The sequence below is a fragment of the Balearica regulorum genome, chromosome 14 (genome assembly GCF_011004875.1).
Source record: "Balearica regulorum gibbericeps isolate bBalReg1 chromosome 14, bBalReg1.pri, whole genome shotgun sequence".
Classification (NCBI taxonomy): Eukaryota; Metazoa; Chordata; class Aves; order Gruiformes; family Gruidae; genus Balearica; species Balearica regulorum.
Genome location: NC_046197.1, coordinates 2813015 through 2834998, shown reverse-complemented (window position 1 = coordinate 2834998; position 21984 = coordinate 2813015). Strand labels below are relative to the sequence as shown.

At 53.0% G+C, this 21984-nt stretch overlaps 1 protein-coding gene across 2 annotated transcripts in view; it reads right to left on the bottom strand.

Annotated features, from left to right (window-relative positions):
* The window catches only part of ETF1 (eukaryotic translation termination factor 1), a 28520-nt gene extending 10485 nt beyond the window's left edge, over positions 1-18035 (bottom strand). The window contains exons 1-4 of one of the 2 annotated variants that reach the window (XM_075766115.1): positions 17899-18035; positions 17667-17811; positions 2017-2192; positions 1100-1239 (exon numbers count right to left, since the gene is read on the bottom strand). In XM_075766115.1, coding sequence (XP_075622230.1) covers positions 1100-1239; positions 2017-2192; positions 17667-17752 — 402 coding nt within the window. In that variant the 5' untranslated portion in view covers positions 17753-17811; positions 17899-18035. Of the gene's footprint in view, positions 1-1099; positions 1240-2016; positions 2193-17666; positions 17812-17893 lie in introns of both variants that reach the window. The other variant, XM_075766116.1, reaches the window with a different exon arrangement.
* Positions 18036-21984: the final 3949 nt, after the last annotated feature.

Below are 21984 nucleotides of genomic sequence, written 5' to 3'. Positions count from 1 at the left end.
ATTAATCCCTTTCCTGATAGGGCAGACAGGAACCCACCACCGTCCACCCACTGCCAACAACTGCAGGGACAACCACCTCCCTCGGCTTTGCACCTCTGGCTCTCTCCTGAATTCTCTTATTTACTTCTTGCTTCCAATTGCTTATGGACATGTGGGCTCAGCAGAATTCAAGAGCTGGACACATGGGCAGTTTTGTTATTCCTGGTAGGTCAAAGATGTATTGGGATTTCATCCTTGGTGGGGAGACAGAATAATAGGGATGTACCTCACCTGTGCCACAAGCATACCTTGCCTTCCTCTACTCCTACCCTTTGAGACCGGGTCATGGATCAGATCTCCAAAAACCCCCACAAACAAGCAGCACTACATCACCGAAGGGCCCGTCAAGTCCACATCACATGGGTTTGATGACAAGCACCACACATTTATCATGGTCAACGCCATGGAGGTGAAGGGCAGTTAGTCATCTGCTACAAATATTGAGACTTCTGCAACTGCCAACAGAGCCAAAACAGACTTAGACGCAATAAACTGACTTCATGCAGTCAAGACTAGTGTAATCCACATTACTTTAAATATGCCTCAAACCATTCATGTAACTTAAAGATAAGTAGATGTTGTATAAAAATAATCCCACTTTACCCCAGACAGATTAGGCACAGGCCGGTTCTCCATCAAGGGTCTCAGTTAACACATCTGATATCAAGCCTAGCAACGCTAATATTATCTTGGCATTACTGTAAGGCCTGGCTTGGAATAAGATCTATGGGCCTCTACGGTTAAGAAAAAACCCTGCCTCCAGTTACAGAGAAAAGCTCGTGTCTGTGGGTTACACAAACTCCGTAGTTACTAGCTGGGCCATGAAGTCCACTGTAGTAGGAGCTGGACAATATCTCAACCGCTTTCAGCAAACATCACACATTTGTGAACACTAGCCAGTCACAAGCCATCCAGTGGCTTCACCAGCAGGATGTCTTAATTAAAGCCTGCTGTTCTACAGATTGTGGGCTCAAGCATGCCGAGGATTGTCCCAGTGAGTCTAGCAAAGCAGTCTGACTTTGACTACTGCAAGACCAGCAGGCAATAGGAGACTTCTTACCTCTGTGTGGAATTTGTTGTCACACAAATACAACGACGTATTGATTGGTTTGAAAGGTTCAAAGTCAATGTTGACTTTCTTCTCTTTTCCTTCTTCTGTCACAATTGTTCCACAGTAAACAACCAGACCATTTGGAGGTACTATAAAGGACACAATGCAATTTTAGATCACTAGGAAATATTGCAAGCTGTACCCATCAAAAACCATCTACCGGGCCTTGAGACTTAAGGCAGAGTTGAAGTTCCCAAGTGTTTTACTTTCCATTTCCCCCACCTCATACCCTCCCAGATCTCTACAAAAACATTAAAATTAGTGCAACTATACTGAACAGCTTAGAGCAGGAAAGCTAATGGTAACACTGGTGAAAAGACTTACAATAAAGGGGCAAGAACATGTACCTGACTGTTAAACCCATGAGCTTGCAAGCTCATAGAATCCAGAAAAACACTGAACATCCCTGTGAAGCTTCCCTTCTTACACAGTGATTTATAGACTGACCACCTCAATGAAGGCCACTTGCCAGTGTTAAGACAGTAACAATGAACTCCTTTTAGATGGCCGGGGTCCATTTCCTCCCAAAATCACAGTAGCTGCACAGTGGCATGCATAAGGCATACAAAAGTTTCTGCTTGATGGAAAACCACTAGTTTAATGCAAGTGAACTATTGTGGAATAGCTCTTAAGGCTGGCCAAGTTTAGAAGAGTCAGCACTGCTAAGGACAGAATCATGAGCCTGCTTATTAAAAACAAGGACCCAAAGTCTACCCCTGATCCATGGGCCATGTACTTGGAATATCAGTGCAAAACAGCAGCAGAGGCCAACAGATTTGATTAGCAGGAAACTGCATAATGCAGGAAACTTACGGCTGCTTTCATGTAAGGGAAGTTTGCCAGCATCCATACAAGCTAGAAGTTACCTTTGTTATAGAGTTTCAGTCTTTGCTGTACAGATGTAATGGCTCCCAGTACTGAAAGGCGATTCACTCGAGACTTAATGTTGGAGGCGGTGCCAAACTCATCCGCTAACATTTTTGCCACTCGCGAAATCTGGTCTTTGGGGGGAATGATCAACGATATCATGCTGGTACCATTGCTGAGAAAGGAAAAAGAGGGGTTGTGAGCAGCCACCAGCCAAAGCAACCAGTGTATTCCTACCATCTTCCATGCACGCAGCTGTCTTTCCTCCCTCCCCCCAAGGATGCTTCGCTTCACTGTTATCTGTGCAATTCCCCTTCTGCTGGATAGTCATGGGAGAGAAAAGAAAACAAAACCAGGCTCTTCAGAGGATTTGACTCCATAACCAAGTGTTCAGGTTAGCCACTACCAAGCAAGTCCTCCAAAAGCTGCTCATTTTACCTGGGATACTACTCTGGAAAAGAAAAAAATGTATGTACAGGCTAAGGGTCTGCAAGCTAAAGGCATGTAAGAGCTCCCCAGCAGAGATTATTTCAAACAATGCAGCCACATATTTTAAGGACATTTTTAAGCCCATTCCATTTGTTCTCAGACAGCTGGAGCACTAGCCAGCCCAAGTGCTGTTTTAACACTTTGTTCTCCTCAGATTAATACAGAAAGCTGAACTGGAAGGATCCTTTTGTACCAGTTAGTCTTTTCTACTACCCTACTATCACTCTGCTTTATAGAGAAGCTCAGCAACTCTGGCAGCTGCTTTAAATAAAGTGTGCTTAAACACATGACTGCGAGTTCAGAAGCACCAACCCCAGGCACAGAGTCAGTAGATAAGACCCCGCAAATCACAGAACTGGCTTAAATTAAATGAAAAAAACTAAGTTTGATATTCATTTTTCCTACAGCTTTGGGGTGGATCCTGCAGAAGTCTTAATCCTCCAAGCAGTCTTGTAGTTCAAATACACCCAAAGCCAAAAAAAAAAAAAATCCAAAAAACGGGGAAGTTCCTGTCCACCTTCCACCTCCCATTTGTCATCGAAGTATCCCAGATGTCTGAAGTGCTGCTTCTGCATTGTCTCAAATTTAACCCAGACCTCATACTTCACATTAGAGTAATGGCATAAAAATCAAATGCCTCATCACGTCCTCTAGCCCCCTCAAGGGCAAACTAGCTAAGCTCTGTAAAAAAACCTCTACTCAGGATTCTGAGTCAGAACACCAAAGTGCTTTTCCACCATAAAAAAAAAAAAAAAAACCAACCACTTTTGGTCTTTTAGATTTCTCATGGCAGGACAAGACTAACACAGTACCTGCCTGCTGCCGTTTCGGATTGTCATGCACCAGCATCCCGCCTGAAGTGTTTGGGCTACAGAGACAGCAGGGAAGTGCTTTATAAAGCACCGCTTCGTTAGCCTCTTTACAAAAGTTGCACAGCCCTCTTCCAAAGATCTTCAATTCAGGCCAAGTTGAAACGGATGCTGGTAGGTCAAATAAGTCCCTGACCTTAAAGACAACTAATTGGTTTTAATATCCAAGATCCCCATACACACTAATCAAGAAAGTCACGAAGAGACACTCGCACGCATTATTCCCAGAAGGAGCTTTGAGCCATGCTGACAGCTATCAGACTTCCAGGTCACACCAGCCAAGAATACTCCGTATACCACTCAATTAAAGCAGTTAGCTACCCCAGTGAATAGCACAAGCCTTAGGGGAGATATAATGGCCTATCATTCCCAGCAGGCTCCTTTGAGCAAGAGGCTGATCAGAATGAAAGCAACTCTTCCCGATTTTTCTGAAAGTAGCACTCTTGAGGCAAGCTCACGCAGTTCAGTTCTTCCTCTGAAAGAAGAGATTCTCAGCCTTCCCGGAGATCAGAAAGCTCTGCAGATCACGCCTAACTTGCTGCACGAACTAAGGGCATCCCGATGTGGCAGGTGGGAGAAGGGACCATTGTGCCCCTTGGACACTCCACAGCTCTCCTGCTAGGAAGAGATTTCATGGGATTTTTTTCCTGTGTTGACGACAGAGGGCAAAGAGCAGATGGTGAGTTAGGAGAGCAAGTGGGAATAGCAAGGAAGACGACTGGGTGTACCCTCCCAAGACCAATTCTTCAGCAAAAAAGCACTTGTAAAGGTGCCTGTAGTTTTTCAACACAAGCCACCCCTCAAATCCCAGCCCCTGGCCTCGTGTTACGTTCCACTGCCCCAGAAACACCGGCCGGATTGACGCGGGCATTAGCAGAGCTGCCGGCCAGAGCGCAACTCTGCGTACTGTGAGCCGGCTGCATTGTACCAAACCCACACCTTGAAGGGGCCACCGTAACCGGTGATTATTTATATTACGCAGCGTCTTATCTATAAGGCAGAGTCACATGTGTCAGTCAAATCACTGTTCCTTAGCAACACCCTGCCCAAAGCACCCTACCCGAGGTAATACAGCGGACTTCACAAGCCCTCGCGATTTATTACTGCAAACAAGTAAATGAAAAGGGTCTCTTAGATGATGCATTCTCCCTCATTTGAGTCTCCAACTAGTTTCACACAGCACAGTGCTGTGCTCAGTCCAACCCTTCAGCAAATTCCAGCCTGGATTTATATCCAAAAGCACCTTCCACTACCAACATCAAGTGCATTTCTTGGGTTTGACATTCTTTTGCCACTATTTACTCAGCCAAAGCTATTTCAGGCACTAACCGATTCCTGCAGAATCCAGCAAAATAGCAGCCTTCCATGGGAGCAGCGGCAGCCCTCGGAGCACCTCGGGGCATCCCAGGCTGCTGGAGCCTGGAGCACAAGGAGTCAGCTGGCTTGTCACCCAGTGTCACCGGGCACCCAACACCCCGAGCGGGGCAGCCCCTGCCGGCACCCTGCTGCTGCCGCCTGCTGGGTACAGCTAATCCACCCAACCTAGCAGTTCATTAGGCAGCCAGCTAATTGAAGGTAGCAGTCAGCACACCCCTTGCTCATCTCCCTCTTCATTAAACAAGCACATGGGCAGGATCTGATCACTAAATCAGATCATATCCCAGAGAGGTTGAGACCAGCAAGGCACCAGCTGAAGCAGATCTGCACACGAGTGATGAGGACGGCCGCATAACTCCCTCACACACTACTAAGACCTTGTTATCCTACTGCAGAAGAGCAGCTTTCCCCCTCTCAAAACAAGCCGGTTCCTGTACGTGACCCTACTGCAGGACGGCAAGCTCTGAAAACCTGCAGCTGCATCTGTTAAATTTACCTCAATAAGGCAAAATGGAGCAAAGAGTTTCTCAGAAAACTGCAGTTCAAACACACTTAGAAAAAAATAGGCTCCTCTGCATAGCAATGCAAACTCCAGGTTTCCTATCAGTCTTTGCAGCCACTGTGCCTGAACAAGACGACAGGTATTTCTGCAAAATCTCATGCTGCCTCCTGCTCCATGGCTGCGCTGGGTTCTAGAACACAGTTCCTCTGGGAACGAGGTAGGGGAAATCACGCTGAGTACGACCTCCCGAAAGGGGCCTTCCCAAACAGCAGACCTCTAAAACCAACAGGCTCTGCTGCACACAGCGGACATTTGCTGCCCGGCAGGCCGTTGCCAACCACAAATCCTCTAGCGAGCACACTGTCAGACAGAACTTCATTACAGAATTGTTACAGTGAACAATTAAGTAATCAATCTAGATTAAGGGCAGTGCTCACACTGGCAGCTCGGGATCGAACGTGCAATGAGCTGGTTCTTCCCCGTACCATCCCCAGTGCTCCTGCAGGAAGGGTGGACCCGAAGCACTCCAGATTATATTCTGCTCAGCAGGGTCCCCATTTCAAAACGCAGCATTGCTAAGAGGTTCCCCCCGCTGGTTTTAGTGCACCCAAGACAAATTATACCAGATCAGCTGGAAGCTAATGCTTTCAGACTGAACTGAGCCAGGAAGTTTTAAGCAGCTAGAGACAGTTGCTGTCCCTATTCTGGGCTGAGGAGTGCCTGCACAGCAGCCAAATAGCTGCCATCGTAACGCAAGTACGTGTATCGAGACCCGAAATGCTCTGAGATGTTTGCTTTGTAAGAAACCCGCCATCCCGGAGCGCAGGACAGCATGACACGCGTACCACTGCACAAGGGACTGGAGAAGAGAAAACAATTAAAAGCATTAAGGGCACCCATCCACGCACTACAAAGAAACAAGGGGGCAATTAAGTGCCAACCTCTGGCAAGGTAGAAACCCTTCACTGCCTGGGTGCTATGGTTACTGCTGTGCCAGCCCTGCCGGTAATTGGCAATTAGCTCCGATTTAGCATGGCCTGGAAGGTACCAGCATTAGGTATCTCTAGGATAGAAGATGACAACCAGGGCTCCAATTTTGCTCCTAAACCACTGCAGCTGGGCTCCAACCTCGCTCCTTCAACCTGTCAAGACAGCTGTTCAGGGGAAGGGGGAAGCAAAACGAAGCATGTTTTGCTCTCTCGAGACAGCAAGTTCTTTAGAAAATGGAGGTTTGTGGATAGGACAGCCTGTTCTATTACTAAAACTTCAATGTTACTACAGTTTGAATTTCAGACAACTATGCCACAAACCAAACAGCTCTCCCAGTCACAGAGAGGCCTAAGAGCAAACGTTAGTAAGTTATCACAACGAGCGGCAGCTTGTGCAGCGCTGAATCATTGCTAACCTAGCCCTGAAAAGCTGAAAGGGAAAGTTTTGCCAATATTCCTGCAAGCAGGTATGATGGCATCCAAGCAGCTCGTTTTCCCTCCAAGATCTCCCTGCGCTGGCTGAGAGGTATGACCCACCAGCATCTCGCCATGCCTCGTGCCAGCTGTGGTGCTGCAGACCAAGAGCAGCACCGTTGGGCTCCTTGCAGAAGCCAGAGCAGGGATTTCACAGAAGACACCTGCACCAGCTGGATTGCTGTACCGAGTCCCAAGCCACGCCTGGCACCAGGAGCGGTGCCCACTGTGTACGCGTTTTATGGTTCAGCATGAGGAAGCCACCACAACAGAAGGCAAACGCACAAAGCGAGCAGTGTATCACATTTGAAGTGAGCTGCCAAGTATACTCCACGGACGGTTTTCATTACAGCTGGCAGTTGAGCCTCCTGTTCTGGGTGGCCATCTTCATCTACAGGGATTCGGTTTCTACTCTTTTGCCTGTCAGAAGGAACAGCTGAGCAGATCCTTAGACCTTCAGCTTTCAGCTGAAACCAGAAACTGGTCTAGTTCTTTTCTAAAAGACTCCAACCACCTTACACAGTGTTACGTCAGTAAAACGGCTATCTATGTGGCCGCGTACCACACAAAAACCAAACCAGCAAGCACCGACTGTAGCTACCCTCAGCTTGGTAGACAAGAGCAATCCCAACCAGAAGTCCGAGGAGGAACAGTCATTCAACCTGTCTCCTGGAACTCGGGATACGCGCTGGCAAGGGACAGCATTAATTTAACAGACATGCTATATAAATAGCAGTCACTGGCCTATCCTGTGGTATCAGCAGAGACTTGACAAACAGCAGCTGAGCTGTAGTTGTTCCACAACGAACCATTTTACACTAATAGCACACCGTGTAATGTGGAGACACAGAGGCAAGGAAGGTCAGTCTTCTCTGTGACTCAAAATGAGCTTATTTTTACAGGCACTAGCTTCATGAGCGTCTTGCTTTCCCCAGGAACCAAGGGGAGCATGAGGCCCATACGCGACTGCCAGGAGCGTGGAGCAAACACAGCTTTCCGATAATCAGATCTTAACCACATACCGCAGCTAGGAAGCTTTCTATGAAATAACTTGCCACATACTGCTTCAAGCGACGTTACCTTCCCAAGGTAACATCTGCCGGTCTCCGTGCTAGAAGACTGCGGATTACTGGGCAGGCATCACACGCACCGAGGAGCCCGAGCCACCTGGATGGCCAAGACTACTGAAGTTATACGATGGCTAGACCATCACTGACACATCTGCAGCCAGCTGCAAGACAGATGCCAGCTATATCTATGTAATCCAAGGCAGAACTTCACCAGGCACGTACCACAGGTCCAAGAGAAGAGAGCTGCTTCTGAACAAATATCCACACAGCGCTGCAGGCCCATGATACTTCAGCAAAGGACTAAATTGAGAGCACGGTCCACACGAGCACTGATGTAAGTAAAGAATATTTGAGGGTTTTTTGATCCTGTATCTGAGCAGAGGTGTTGAATGAAGTGCTATAAAAAGTAAGTGTCCTTTGGTATAGGCAAGTACAAAATTGCTGGCTTGGGTTCCCTTACAAAATGCAGGCCATTAGACACACCCTATTCATACAAGCCCTGTAAGCAACAGCGTTGACCTTGCCATGGGGAAGTTCTACGCGTATGCTCTTACAACTTCTGAATTATAGCTGTGAAGTACATGAACAGGTCATAGCTGTGCCCTTTAAGTACTTAATGTCTTCTAATAAGACAAAGCCTTCATCAAATAGGAAGTGGCTCAAGTCCACCTGAGGTGCCAAATCTAGAGAGACAACAGCAGATGCAAAAGCTACGTAACTTTTCCTGGAAATCCTGTCAGCCTGCTAGGAAAGAGCAGAGACAATCTTAAGAGTCTAGGATCCCGTCAGTGCTTCAGAGGCAGCGTCATCTGGAAGCTTACCCAAAGATGGCATTGCCTGTGAGAACAATCGGTTGAATGCTTTGCAACAAACACAGCCAACATGCCTCAATCTAATTGCTGCTTGAGAAGCAACAGCTCTTTGTTATGTCTCCATCAGAAATAGATGAAATCCCACTCCCTGTTCAGATGATGGGCTCAAAGCACAGCTCGAGCAGGAGATGAGTGCTGGATGGATACTTAAGAGCACACAACACCGGTTAGCTGACAATGGGACCTACCATTAGATCCTTTGGAGTTCAATGTAAAGTTGAGCTGAAAGCCACGCTGTTGGCAGTACTTTTTCCAGCAAGAACCTCACAATTCCCACCTCAGAGGCATTCTGCTTTTCACCACAGCACACACCAGAATTCTGGATCACCTACTAAAAGGCAATATCAATACAAGCTGTTCCTCGAAGATTTCCAGGTCATCAAAAGAAGGGTATGAAGATATGGAAGAGACCAGTTCCCAAGCAAAAGCAAGGCAGAGATGACCTCTCAGGATCCAGCGCCACCTCAGAAGCACAGAAAAAGCACAAGATGGGGGCAGGGTGGATATGAGGGGAGAATCGCAGAGCCAGGAAACCAAGTAATTCTTTCATCAAAAGTACTTTTCAGCATAAGCATTAATTGGAGAAAGCACCCCCCCCCCCCCCGAGTCTAAGAAACACTCCAGATAACTAATTTCTCGTCAGTCTTTGAATGCCACCTCTACTCTGGACAAAGGAAAATCACTTAGCTGCACAGCATGAGGCCACGCAGCTATTGCCACCACAGCTCACTCAATGCCAAGCTCTTGCGTTGTAGTTCTGTCCCAGAGCCGTAGACAGGAATTTTGTATATCATCCTCCTGTAATGCTGGCAGATGAGATAGAAAAAGCACTTTGTGTAACGAGAAACAGCTTGAACACAGACATTACGACTGTCCAGAAAAGGTATTCTGCCCTCTTACCCTAACTCACTGACCTTCTCAAAGAGGAAAAGCCCCCAGATGCCAAGCAAACTTACCAGGTGCAAGCTAGGGAGCAAAGCACCGAGCCAGAACCCATCCTGGAAAAGAGACACGAGCCTGCTCTCCTCCGTGCACCCCCTGCTTCAGCAGCAGGGGAAAGCTTCCCACAGGGAGGCAGCAGACGGCTGCTTCAGCAAAGGAGCAGAGGCAAGGCTGGCCAGCGTCTCACCAAGGGTCAGGCAAGGTAGTGCTTCCCCCCTCAGCAGTCGCTGGCCTGGGGCCAGGATCTGCCTCCTGAGCTCAGCACGCATCACTCCCCAGGGACAGAAAGGTCACAGACCTCTGTCTCCACAGAGCACAGAATTTGGCCAGGTATCACGTGTCCGAAGGCTGCACAGGTAGCAGGTAACAGCGAGCCCTTGCCCACTGGTCCATCGCGTACTACCCGTGCGGAGCTTGACGTAAGCAGCTCCGTGCTCCGAGCTTCCTCCTGTCCCCAGTCAGAGCCAGGTCCGACACTACGTGGCTGCTGCTCAGGCAACCGTCAGCGCCCAGCTCCCGAATGAGTTCTGCAGCTCCAGGAGCAGATCCCGACTTCATCTCCGAACGGCTCTGCCGCCAAAGAGCACCGAACCAGCACGAGTGGATACTGCACACCCCGCAGGGGAGGTGAATCAATGCCACTCTGAAATCCTCGGATTAAAAGCAACACATCACAAAACATAATTGCATAGGCATGTTTTGAATAGGCCTTATTGGCTGCATCTGACCTCATGCAGAAAGCCCGGATGCCCAATTACTGGTAAGTGGAACAGACATTTCTGCACTTCAGACATTTGTGACTCACTGGGAGGCTCAGTTTTGCCACAGCTCCCCTGCTCTCCCTCCTCCCTCGCCAATTATTAATGCTTCAAGTTTAAAAGACTTGTTGCATTATGCTAATGGGCCAGTTGGGTACAAGATGTACACTGAGGGACTGAAGCAACAAATCCAGATTTGCTTGTTAAGATGTTAATGCCTCAGAGCTACGTGGGAATAGGGAGCTAACAGGGGGAGAAAAAAGAAATCCAGTTGCCACAAAGCCAAAAAAAGTCTGTCCTCTTTTGAGGTGCTCATTTCCCATCTTCTACCACGTCATTTGTCTTCAGCAGTCAGGGGCTCATTCATTAGCTCAATGTGAATGATGATCTGTGGATGAATCACACTGTTCACTAATGATTCACGCAGTTGTAAAAGAGGGTATCAGGCTGTCGAACTACCAGGGGCTATAAAACACTTACTAGAGTTCTTGCCTGACACGTAACCCGTTCTCCCAGATCGGGTCATTTTCTGCCACTTGCTAGTGTGTACTCTTGAAACAGCACTTCCTAATTGTTGCTATAATTCAAAAGGAACAGGTAGAGCAGGCAGATGAGAAAGCCCAGGAAATGTTTTACAACAATTAGACACAGGCAACCAGCAGGATGTCAGCAAGCCTTGGGACATTCTCCTCGGCTCCGGCTGCCTTCTCACCTGGCACAGGGAGAGGGCAGCTCTCTCAGACCACTCACCCTTGACACCACCAAAACACAAGCTCTTACGAGACACTGTCTCAGTCCCGAGAGGTCTGATCAGCCCCGCTCTCATGAAACCCATACTCAGCTCCTAAGCCCAGCACTACGGGGATGGGCAGCCTGAAGAGACTCCAACAGCCAGAGCAGCAAAGCAGCATGCAAGCAGCTGCAGGACATCCTACCCCGTTACCTGCCACCGAGCCCTCGGGTGTCACTTCTGCCCTGGACTATTTCTAGTCTGGCATCTCTGCAGGTGTCTCCTCCTCCTCACGCTACCAGAAGCAAAAGGCAGTATTAATATTATAGCCTTTACCTCTGCAACAGAAACGTGACCTCCTTTAGAACCACCCTTAAGACAAGCGGGCTGAGAAAGAACTACTTCGAGGAAGTATTTCGGCTTAGGTAAGAACTTAAATTGTAACCTCTTCCCTAAACACTCTGCACTTTAATGACAGATGATAAAGCCAAAGCAGAAAACTCATTGTCAGTAAAGATAGATTCCACGTGCCACCCCACAGACGCTACTCTTCCGTCCTTGCCCTGTTCATCTGTCCCACATTGCCCACACTGAAAGACAGCCGTTTACCCCAAGGCTGGCCCAGCCCAGACTCCAGCCACAGCAGAAGACTTTTAGCAAAGGTAGGTCCACTGGAGACATCAGCTTGCTGTGGAGAGATCCCACGGCTGGCACTAGCACTATCAGCGCTGCAAGTTAATTAGCACAGCACAAGTTGGAAAGCCAAGTAGTACCTCGCCACAGCACTGCCCTTCACAGACCAACCAGCTCACCCAGGCCCGGTTCAAGGTCTCCATCATACTCCGCATCCTAAGGTGAAAGCTTCAGCTCTGCAGAAACAGATTCTGTATCAACGGTTAAACTGTTTCCCAGAGCCCAGATGCAAGGCACAGCCACAGCGAGAAACAGATCCTGATGAAGAAGGTCGGGAAAGAGATCTGCTGCCAGCCTGGGAGCAGGAGAGGGAGCCTCTGAACCAACACACCTCTGGCAGCATGGCCAGACACCAGTCACAGCGATGAAAGACCACACCAAATCCTCCTCCTGATGTGTGACATCACTTAAAGACAAGATAGTTATACTGATACTTGCCTAGACATGGTGGCATTGTTACAGTCACTTAAGATACAGTACACCACTATATAGGGTGCACTGCATCTTATATGCGTATACGGTGCAGTAGAGGAATTCACTCCGGAGTTAAGAATCAACTATTCTACCACACTCAACTATTCAACAGTTATTCCAGCACAGCAGCAACTTCAGCGCAAGGAAGCTGTACAGCACCTGCTATCAGGCAGAACGAGCCAAGTACAGCCAAGCGCTGCAGATGCTCCCAGGAGCAACTGAGGATTTGCACGGCCTAATCCAGGAGAACAATACAGCTCACCGACGCAGCGCAATACAACCCCGGCACCACCGGTTTCCCAGCACTTTGTTCAAAAGAAATCAGGAACAAGGCAAACCCGTACAGGACATCTACTTGCAACCTGACCCCAGTTACTCCCTAAAGGCATCCCAGCAGCCAGCGCTGCTGCAGCATTCACAGCCGCAGTGTTATCTCACAAGCAGGTGGGCTTCCAGGTCACCTTCGGACAGTCCCACCGTGCTAACGGTAGAAGAGGCCAAGACTATCTTGTTCTCCAGAACCACCAGGTTGTCCAAACAGGTCTCAGCCTTGTCAACTTGCCTGTTGACAAAAGCGGTGTCATCCCAGGACACCCCAGAACAAGGTGCGGAGATGTGCAGCCTACCACCCACCTTCTCCCAAGCAGCCTGCCGCCCCTGGCGCATGAGGGTGGGAAACAGCAGCAGCTTGAGGCTAATTCCAAAGTTGGGCCCCTCCATCAGGGCCAGCAAGGCTCCAGGGGCACTGCAGGAGAACCCAGCTGCAAATGATGCTTTCTGCAACACAAGCTGGGCAAATCATTTATGTCTAAGTGACAGGTCAGCCTCTCCACACTCAAGCAGAACTACTTTATGGGTCACTTTACAGGAATTCCCACACATTTCCAGGCCTCTGTCCTTCCTGGTGACTTTTTATTTGCCTCACGTTTGGTTTCTCCCATACAGCAGATGGGAGTCTCAACTTGGCGGAATCCAAACCCTAACAGGAAAGTGCATCACTTTGCTTTCCCTGCTCTGGAGACACCAAGACTTCCCCCTCTCTTGCCATTTCTCCATTTTCCTGCCTTGATTTCTTCCAATTACAACCAGAGTAAGTTACTTGTTCAGACTTAGTTTCTGCATTTGCAGGAAAACAGGAAGGTGTTCCCCCACCTTCCAAAATACTTAATTTGAAAAAAAACGTTCTTCACCACGCTTGTTTGGCAACCTTAGTTGTGCTTGCAGACAGAGCCTTCAAAGACACCATTCTCTTCACCTCCTCTTTCCCTGTTTCAGTAAAATAACTCATAAGGGCTGCTGCTCAACACAAGTCTAGCCCTGCCGTTGAGTTCAAGGCAGAAGAGATGTCTCAAGGGAGCGGGTTCCTGAAGGTTTTATCATTCTAATGCAGCTCCACACCCTGCACCAGCACCTGCTGCGCTCTCACGCGGGGTCAGCAAGCCCACCTGCCCAGCGGAGGGGTTAGTAATCCGCTTCTGAGCAGAGCCGTTCGCAGGAAGAAAGCTCTCATTTCCAAGACTTTGAGAAGTTTTCCGAATGCGATTCAGATCTGACATCTCAGGCCTAAGCCCGCAAGGAGACCAGAGTTGTTGCCGAAACGTGATTTTGCCAAGCATTTACAGCTTAGATTAGCAGAAAAAACTGACCGTAGCCCTGCTAACTATTCAGAACTGCAAAGACCAAAGGAACAAAGAGTGATTGTCAGTTTAACACTGACACTGGAAAACTGCACGAAGCAACAGCAGAAAAGCCCCGAGAGAGAGGACAAGGGAAAAACATAATGCCTGATATCGCTTCTACTTGAGTTGCTGCAACATCCACGTCCAAAGACATGGCTGCAAATTCTGAGGGGCACAATCTTTCACCAAGACTCTCTTTTACAGAGACTGTGGACTGAAAACAGAATTCCTTTGTAGGGGAGAAGCAGAGATGTTTGATGAAAGTCTGAGCTCCCAGAGATGAATGACAAGGCTAGGCTTCTCACAAGGGCTTGACTTGCTTATCACCAGCCTTTTACCCTCATCTTCTTTGGCTAGAAAAGTTAATTGCCTGTAGCACAGAACTCAGGCCCTGTTTGCTCTCACTCAAACATGCTCTGCAGATACCAGCTACTCCCCCCTCCCTTCTGACCAAATCAGTAAGATCAACTCATTAACTTTGTACAGTATCAGACAGTTTGCAACTCATCTTTGGAAGAGCTAGGAGGAGATAACAGACACCTCTGTTTTAGGAAGCAAGACACAGACAAAAACTCCTTGTACTCCCTTCTGACAGAGATAGGGTTTTGGGGTGGGTTTAAAAATTATTTTTCGTTGTTTTGATTTGCTAGGTTCTTACTATCCAGAGATCGGCGAGAAAGTCAGCTTTCCTAAGCAGGGCTGAAAAATAACACAGGACATTCTTGCTAGGATGTTACCTTAAAGTTTGAGAAGCACTCTTACCCTCGCTGGCCTCAAGCTGATCAACTTCTGGTAAAGCTGAAGCTCTAATCCTCTCCCTTGGTTTTCTGACCAAATAACTGCCACTTACCTCATCTATCCCAGACACGATAAAAGTATTTCCTGGCTTTTACGCTCACTTAACATTTTGGTAACATTCTGCAGATTTCATCGAGATTTTACCAAAATAGCTGGATAACAGCAGAGGTGCCCCAACCGCCACATGCGAACTGAACGTCTAGCTCCAGCTTCCTCCGTTTCCCGTCCCTTTGATCCACCGCAGGAACAACCAGCACATGAAACTGGGACACTGCTGCTGGGTCACTATTAGGAGTACATGAGTAAAGGAAGGTGGAGACGCCAAGGAGTCCCTGGCCCTCCACATCACCCTATTTAAAGGCTTTGCCCCCTAACCCACCCCAGAACAGGTCTTCCTACTTCACAGGAAGAGGAAGCGACTCTCCCAGAGGCCGGAAAAGCCTGTTTCACTGCCTCACACCTCTTGTGCCGGGGAGCCTAACGCTTCTGGTGGCAAAAGTTACAGCATCTCTTCCCCTTACCGGACCCAAACAGGCTAGGATAATTTTAGCCAGGGCTCCCTGGAAGCACGACACGCATTTACACATAACCGGCGTAACCTTGCTTATAGGAGGATTGCTAGCATCAGCAGCCTTCGTCAGGTGGCGGTTTAGCAGCTAGCACACAAATCAAGGAAGAGCAGTATCACGACATTTAGGAGATATGCTGGATCCAGAGGGCTCAGCTAAACCTCCTACACGCATTTTATTGTGTTCGCAGCATCTTTACCACAAAGTAGAGATGTGCCAGGGATCACTGATGGGGAAGAGGGAAGAGCTGGGCTGTGGCCCCAGGAAGCTGCTACCCTGAGAGCCACCCGCTGCAAGCTGGGCCTTCAGCCTCTCCTCTCCCAGGAGCTCTCCAATACCACTTTTAATCTTGCTCCCTGCAACGTTCATCTATTCCAAACAACGTGAGATCTGCCGCTAAAGGTAGACGTGCTTACACTACCGCATTTTCAATCAGGGAGAGCCAAAATGCTAGCTGTACCTTTCCAAACCACAGCCCAGCCTCCCCCAGCGCCATTACAGGGACTGACAGCTGTTTTCACAAGCTGCAGTGGATGCCCGTAGCTCCCCAAGCACTTTCAACTTCATGGCATAAGCTGCTCACATGCTCTCGTGCTTGCTGGGACCTCCCCGCAAGTACAACGCACGCTGCCAAGGCTGTGCGAAGGCACAGCTGAACGATCAGCTTTCACAGTCAAAGTCCACTCTGTGGCAGGGAAGGAAAACCCTGGCTCTCCACTCCCTTTTCCCACAGCCCCATCTCTTGCACGGCTCCATCGTAAATCAGATTTAAAAAAAAAATGTAGGGAGACCCGCGGCTTAGGTTCTGCTCCCCTTTCCCCTCCTGCCTGGGTTGGTTTTCAGCTGAATGATTCCCCTGGCCCATGCCACACACAAGAACAAACGCCAGCACCGCGGGAAGGACAAGACGGTGTCTCGGCTTACGCGAGCTGTCCAGAGACAGCCTGCCTTTCGGGTGGCAACGGTACAACGCCTGCGGTGCCCCAGCCAGATGAACACTGGTTCAGATGAGCCTAAGGAAACTGGAGCCACCCTTCATTTTTATTTTATTGCATGGCATACCGAGATACACTCTTTCTTTGCTATTTTACAGCTCCGGCACCTATAGTTCTTGCAATTACTCAAGTCCGAGCGGCTTCCCGACCCACACAACAACCCACCGCTGAGTTACCCACAGAAGCAGGCACCGTATCACCCTTGGCATGGGGTGGGCTGTGAGAACATCCAGCAATTTTACTTCTGGGGGGGGGGAATCAAAGTGCAAGAGCGATATGAGTGGGACTGCAAATTTAACGCTATCCAAACTTCGGAAGAGCTTGCTTTCAGGGAAATGGAGCTAAGTACTTTCACCAGAAGGTGAAGGGGTGAGGAAAATCAAGTAAGAGAAGCGATAAAGCAAGTGCTGCCTGGGCCCCTGCCTCCCTGCCCTTACCCTCCTGCCTTCCCCGACCAGCTGGTCCCCGGGGAGGAGCCCGAGCCCGCACAGGGCCCAGAGGAGCCGGCTGGAATCCGCTGTTCCCCGGTGCCAGCTGGCACGGGCCGGCCAGGGCCACGGAGAGGCCGGACGCGACCTGGAGCTCCGCAGCCAGCGCGGGCCCCGCGTCGCCCCGTCCTGCGGGGCCGGGACACACACCTGTGCGTGACACCCCCGTCCCGCGGGGCCGGGACACACACCTGTGCGTGACACCCCCGTCCTGGGGTGGCCGGGACACACACCTGTGCGCGACACCCCCGTCCTGGGGGGCCGGGACACACACCTGTGCGTGACACCCCCGTCCTGCGGGGCCGGGACACACACCTGTGTGCGACACCCCCGCAGGGAACTCACCGCTTGGGCCGGGGGGGGTGGGACCAGCCTGGCGAGCCGCGGCCAGGCCGAGGCCGGCGGGGAGCGTACGGGCAGGCGCTGCCCCTTTCCCGTGCGGGAAGCACGGTAACGCTTCCTTTCTGCGGCCGAGCCTCCCCCGGGGTCCCGGGGGGAGGAGGGGACACACACACACACACACACTCACACACACGGCCCTGCTCGCCGGGCCCCCAGCCCGCTCTTCTCGGCAAGCCCGAACCCCGCAGCGGCCGCAGGGACCCGGCCGCTTCACCACGCGGCCAGACAAAAGGGCACCGGAGCCCGGGAAGGGGCCGCCGGGCCGGGACCGCGCCTCGCCCTTCCCTCGCCCCCGCGGCGGCAGGCCCGGGGCCGGGCGGACCGGCCGGCAGTCCCCTCGCTCCGGTTCCCGCTCCGGCCGGGACCCCCCCCCCCCCACCCCCGTTCCCGGGGCGGCCGACCCCGCTGCCCGCCGGGCTGCCCCGCGGCCGCCCTCCCGCCGCGGCCGCCCCCGAGGCGGCGCAGGCCCCGCCGCTCACCCGCGGGCCGCCTCCAGGCTCTTGATGAGCTTCTTGATCTTCCAGATCTCCACGTTGCGGTCGGCAGCGCTGGGATCGTCCGCCATCTTCTCCCTCCTCCTCCTCCTCCTCCTCCTCCTCCGGCTGCGGCGGCTGCGGCGGCGGCCTGCGGCGGGCCGGCGGCCCAGACACAGCGGTTAGACCCCGGCCCCGACCCGGCCCCGCACGCCGCCCAGCCCGCCGCGCACCTCACCTCAGGCCCGGTCCCCCCCGGCGGCGCGCGGCTGGCGGCGGCGCTGACGTCGGACACCGGCTGCTCGCGCTCCCCCTCTCCGCGCTGCATGTGTTGCAATCGGCTCACATGGGGCCTGTGACATCACTTCCGGGGGACCGGGGGCGGGGGGGGACGACCGCCCGCCCCTCCCGCGCGGGAGCGGGGCGCCACGCCATAGGCCGCTCTCCCGCCCGTCCCCGCCCCCCGCACGCTCCGCCATTGGCCGTTGCTCCGCGCGGGGCACTATGGGGCGCGTAGTCCTCGGCCCGGCCGCGGCGCTGGGCGGGGCGGGGGGGGGGCAACGGCGGCTCTCGCGAGAGCTGCGCGGCCGATCCCGGGCGCGCTTAAAGGGCCCGCGGCGGCGGGAGCGGCGTGGCCACGGGCACGGGCACGGGCACGGGCACGGGCACGGGCACGGGCACGGGCACGGGCACAGGCCCCGGCCCCGGCCCCGGTCCCGCTGCCGCACCCCCGGCCCGCCCGGTGCCGCGCTGAGGCTCCCCGCCACCCCGGGACCGTCCTGCCCGGGCCCTGCGGCCGGTGTCCGTGTCCCGCGGGGCCGTGCCGCCCTCTGCGCCCCCGGTGCCCCCCCGCACGGGGAGCGGGGCCCGTCCCCCCTCCCGGGTCCCCTGGGCCACGCTCCCCCTGGCGCTGCCGTCCCCGCCCGTTGGAGACGCCCGGTGCCTCCGGTCCCCAGCGGTTGAAGGAAGCCGGGCGGGGCGGGCGGCACGGGGAAAGGCGGTGGGGGCGCACGGGGCGCTGCGCGGAGCCGGGGGGCGGTGGTGGTGGGGGGGTGCGTTCCGTTCCGTCGCGTTTGCCCTGTCCCTGACAGGGGACGTCACCTCCCCGCTGGCCTCGTCAGCGCTGCGGGCGGCCGAGGGCGGGAGCCCCGCGTGGTGCCTGCGGAGGCCTCGGCTCAGCGCTGAGCTCGGGGCGCTGCTCCCCAGGCACCCCCGCAGCGGGGAACGCCCGGACCGGCCGGGGGGGGCGCTCCGGGGAAACCCAGCGCGGCGGAGGCTGCCTGGGGGCGGGCGGGGGTTCTGGGAGGGGAGCGCGGTGTCCGAGCCGCCAGGCACCCCGGCCCCACGGCACGGCCGCAGCCTGGCCCCGCAGCCCTGCTCGGCCCGGGGCCTCCTCCTGCAGAACCTCCCCTCTGGGTCCCGGGCGGGCTGGGGGTTCGTGGCAGCCCTCCCCGTGCCCCCCCAGCGCCCGGGGGCCCAGCGCGTTATTGAGGTGCCTCACGCTGGCAGGCCCTGGCTCCCGGAGAGCGCGTCCGTCCGGGTGACGAGCTGGGAGTTCGCCGGGCCAGGGGGGCTGTGGGGAGCTGACCCACCCCTGCGTGTCCGAGCACGCGTCCACGAGCCACGTCTAAAGGTAACCGGCACCTCCGTGCCCGGGTTTGCAAACCCACAACCTGGCTTTTTTTGCCCCGAAGATGCCGGGCAGTGCGTTGGAACCTCCCAGCTCTGCCTCCGGGACGGCCTGAAATGGGACCGGCTGGAAACGTCGTGGTGAAACGATGCCAAAGCCGTTTACTTGTTTGTTTTATTAAATGAATAAGCTTCCCTGCTGCCCCCCCGAAGGTGATGCTGAGCAGGCACCAACAGCTGGATGCTGGGGGGGTCGTGGCCATGGTGTCCCTCCAGCCCCCACGTACCTCCCTGGGACGGCCCAGCTCTGGTGTTTGCCGTCATGCTCCCCAGGCAGCACGCGCTGCCACAGCCTCCTCTCCCTCCTGCGCTGCCTCTCGGCTCCGGGCCCGGCGGTGAAACACCACTGAAGCCCCGCCGGGAGCTGGGCACAGCTGGGCACAGCTGGGCAGCACCGACACCTGAGCAGAGACTGCTCTGGGACTCAGCCTGGAACTGGGTTTTCTATCAACTGGGGCATGCCAGGGAGATGCTGTGAATTCCTGAACTGCCTAGCTGGATTTAGAAGTCCTGTTTCTCTTGTGGGGCTGAGCAAGTATCAGTTTCAACCTTTAGTGGTATTTTTCCCACGTGCATCTGGTCCCACACAGCCCTTTATAATCCTCCTTGAAACAGGAGGATTATGCCTGGCTTTAGGAGATGATCTGCTGAGATGGAAGTTTCTGTGCCCAATATGACAGGGACAGAGTACGCAGATGGGCAGGTGGACACCTTACCCCGCGCCTGCCTGGCAATCCTGCTCCTCCAGTTCAATCCAGGGACTCCAAAAAGCACCCGCCGAGCATTCCAGTTACCCCCTCCCAGGCTGACGCACCCGCTTTGCCGTGGCACTTTCTGCTCCAGCCTTCCCGACGCGACAGACGCTGCCGTCAGTTCCCCCCGCAGCTCTCCCGCCGGCTGGCTGACACAGATGCCGAGCAGCGCCTGTCTCCGACAGCCGGCAACAGCTCTGCAGGAATGAGGAGGGAGCCGAGAGCAGCAACGGGGGCAGAGCCGGAATGAGAGAGAACTTTTTCAATACACCGCTGCACTATTTAGAGAGGCGTTTTAAAAAGGAGCCGTGCCTTCGGAACACGCTCGCAGTCACTGTCTTGTCGAAAAGGCAGAGAGAGTCCATCTCGCTTTCCTCCTGCAATCCCTAAGGAAGCCGAGCATCTCCTGCCGGTACGGGCAACACGGTGGGTCCCTGTCCCGGCCAGGCACGCTCCCCAAACACGGCTGTCCTGCGCCCGGGGAAAATGCTCTTAGGAAAGGAAAAGAAGCCACTGCAGGAAGTGGAAATCTCAGCCTTCTCTGCTCTATTAAAGTCAGGCAGGAGCTGTGGAATTTACTGTCCCAGTCCTGTTTGCGTTGCTGAAGGCCGTTGTTGTACGGCAGCCTGACTTCCAGAGCCTGCGCCTCGCACCGACCTGCTCCCACCCGCAGAGGACACCGCGAGAGGAAGCATGAGCACAAACATCGCTCCGTCGCCTTTTTTCCTCAAAGAACACGTGCAAAATATTTCTGAATTACTACCACACACAGTAATTTATTCCAGAGCTGCAGCACTGCTGGGGCTACAAGCTTCCCGAGTACCCGGCTACGTGAAAAACACCAGCGGGCAATGAAGCCCAGACGCCCCTTCTCCCCGGGCTGACAGGCACCTTCCCAGCAGCCGGGACGGCAGCAGTTAACTCCTCAGCACAGGAGTCGCTCCTTTTCATGAGAGAACAGCCCAGTCGCTGCATCTCCTGCCTTCCTGGCAGTTTTTCACAAGAAACCCTTCTCGGCATGCCATGTATCACCTGATTTCACTTCTCCCTGCCCCATTCCATAATTTAGCTTATACAGGAGGAGGCAAGAACAGTGCAATAAAAAAATAAAGAACATCTATGAAAGATGGTTTTAAACTGTGATGGAAAATAATTCATGCAAGAAGTAAAGGTCAACCCTGATCAATGATTCAGGACCCTAGAGGCCACAGAGGGAAATTCAGGACAGAAGTCACCTCCAATCAAGTTTTATAAAGGAGATTATTCTCAGGAGGTGCCCAGCCGAGCGCTCCCCGCCATTACCAAACCCACGCGTAGGACAGGAGCAGCGTGTGGTTTCACACATAAGACACACGCAGTCGCACACCTAGATGGCGTCAACAGCCCTGCCACTCACAAGTCAGGCCGCTGAACGCCCCAAAGTGCCGTTAACCCCCCAGCACACTGAGCACAGCGCGCTGCCCCGCATCTCCTCCCACGGCCGCGCCAAGCCCCTTCTCACCTTCTTTCACACGCAGGCCAAACCACTTCAAGCTCCCTCTCAGTCTACAGCTCGATCGCTTACTACTCTTTAAAAGGTTTTTCCTGCTCTGTCCACTCCCAGGGGCCGATTTACTCTCAGGTGGAAGCTGCTTCCAGTCTTTCTTGCTAGGGCTGCTGGAGAGAGCTCAGGGGCTGAAGCAGACTTGGTCCCTTCAAGTCCCCAACTCAAAGGGAAGTTCCCGGATGACTTGTAGCTTTCCCTACGAACTGCTCATCATCAGGAGGCTGCCTAGAGTGCCAGAAAAAAAGAATCCTTCTCTTCCTCCTCAATATCTGAGCTGTAAAGTTTGTGTTTTCTTGCCAGGTGACTACACACTCAAGAGTAACAGAGAGGAAAACAC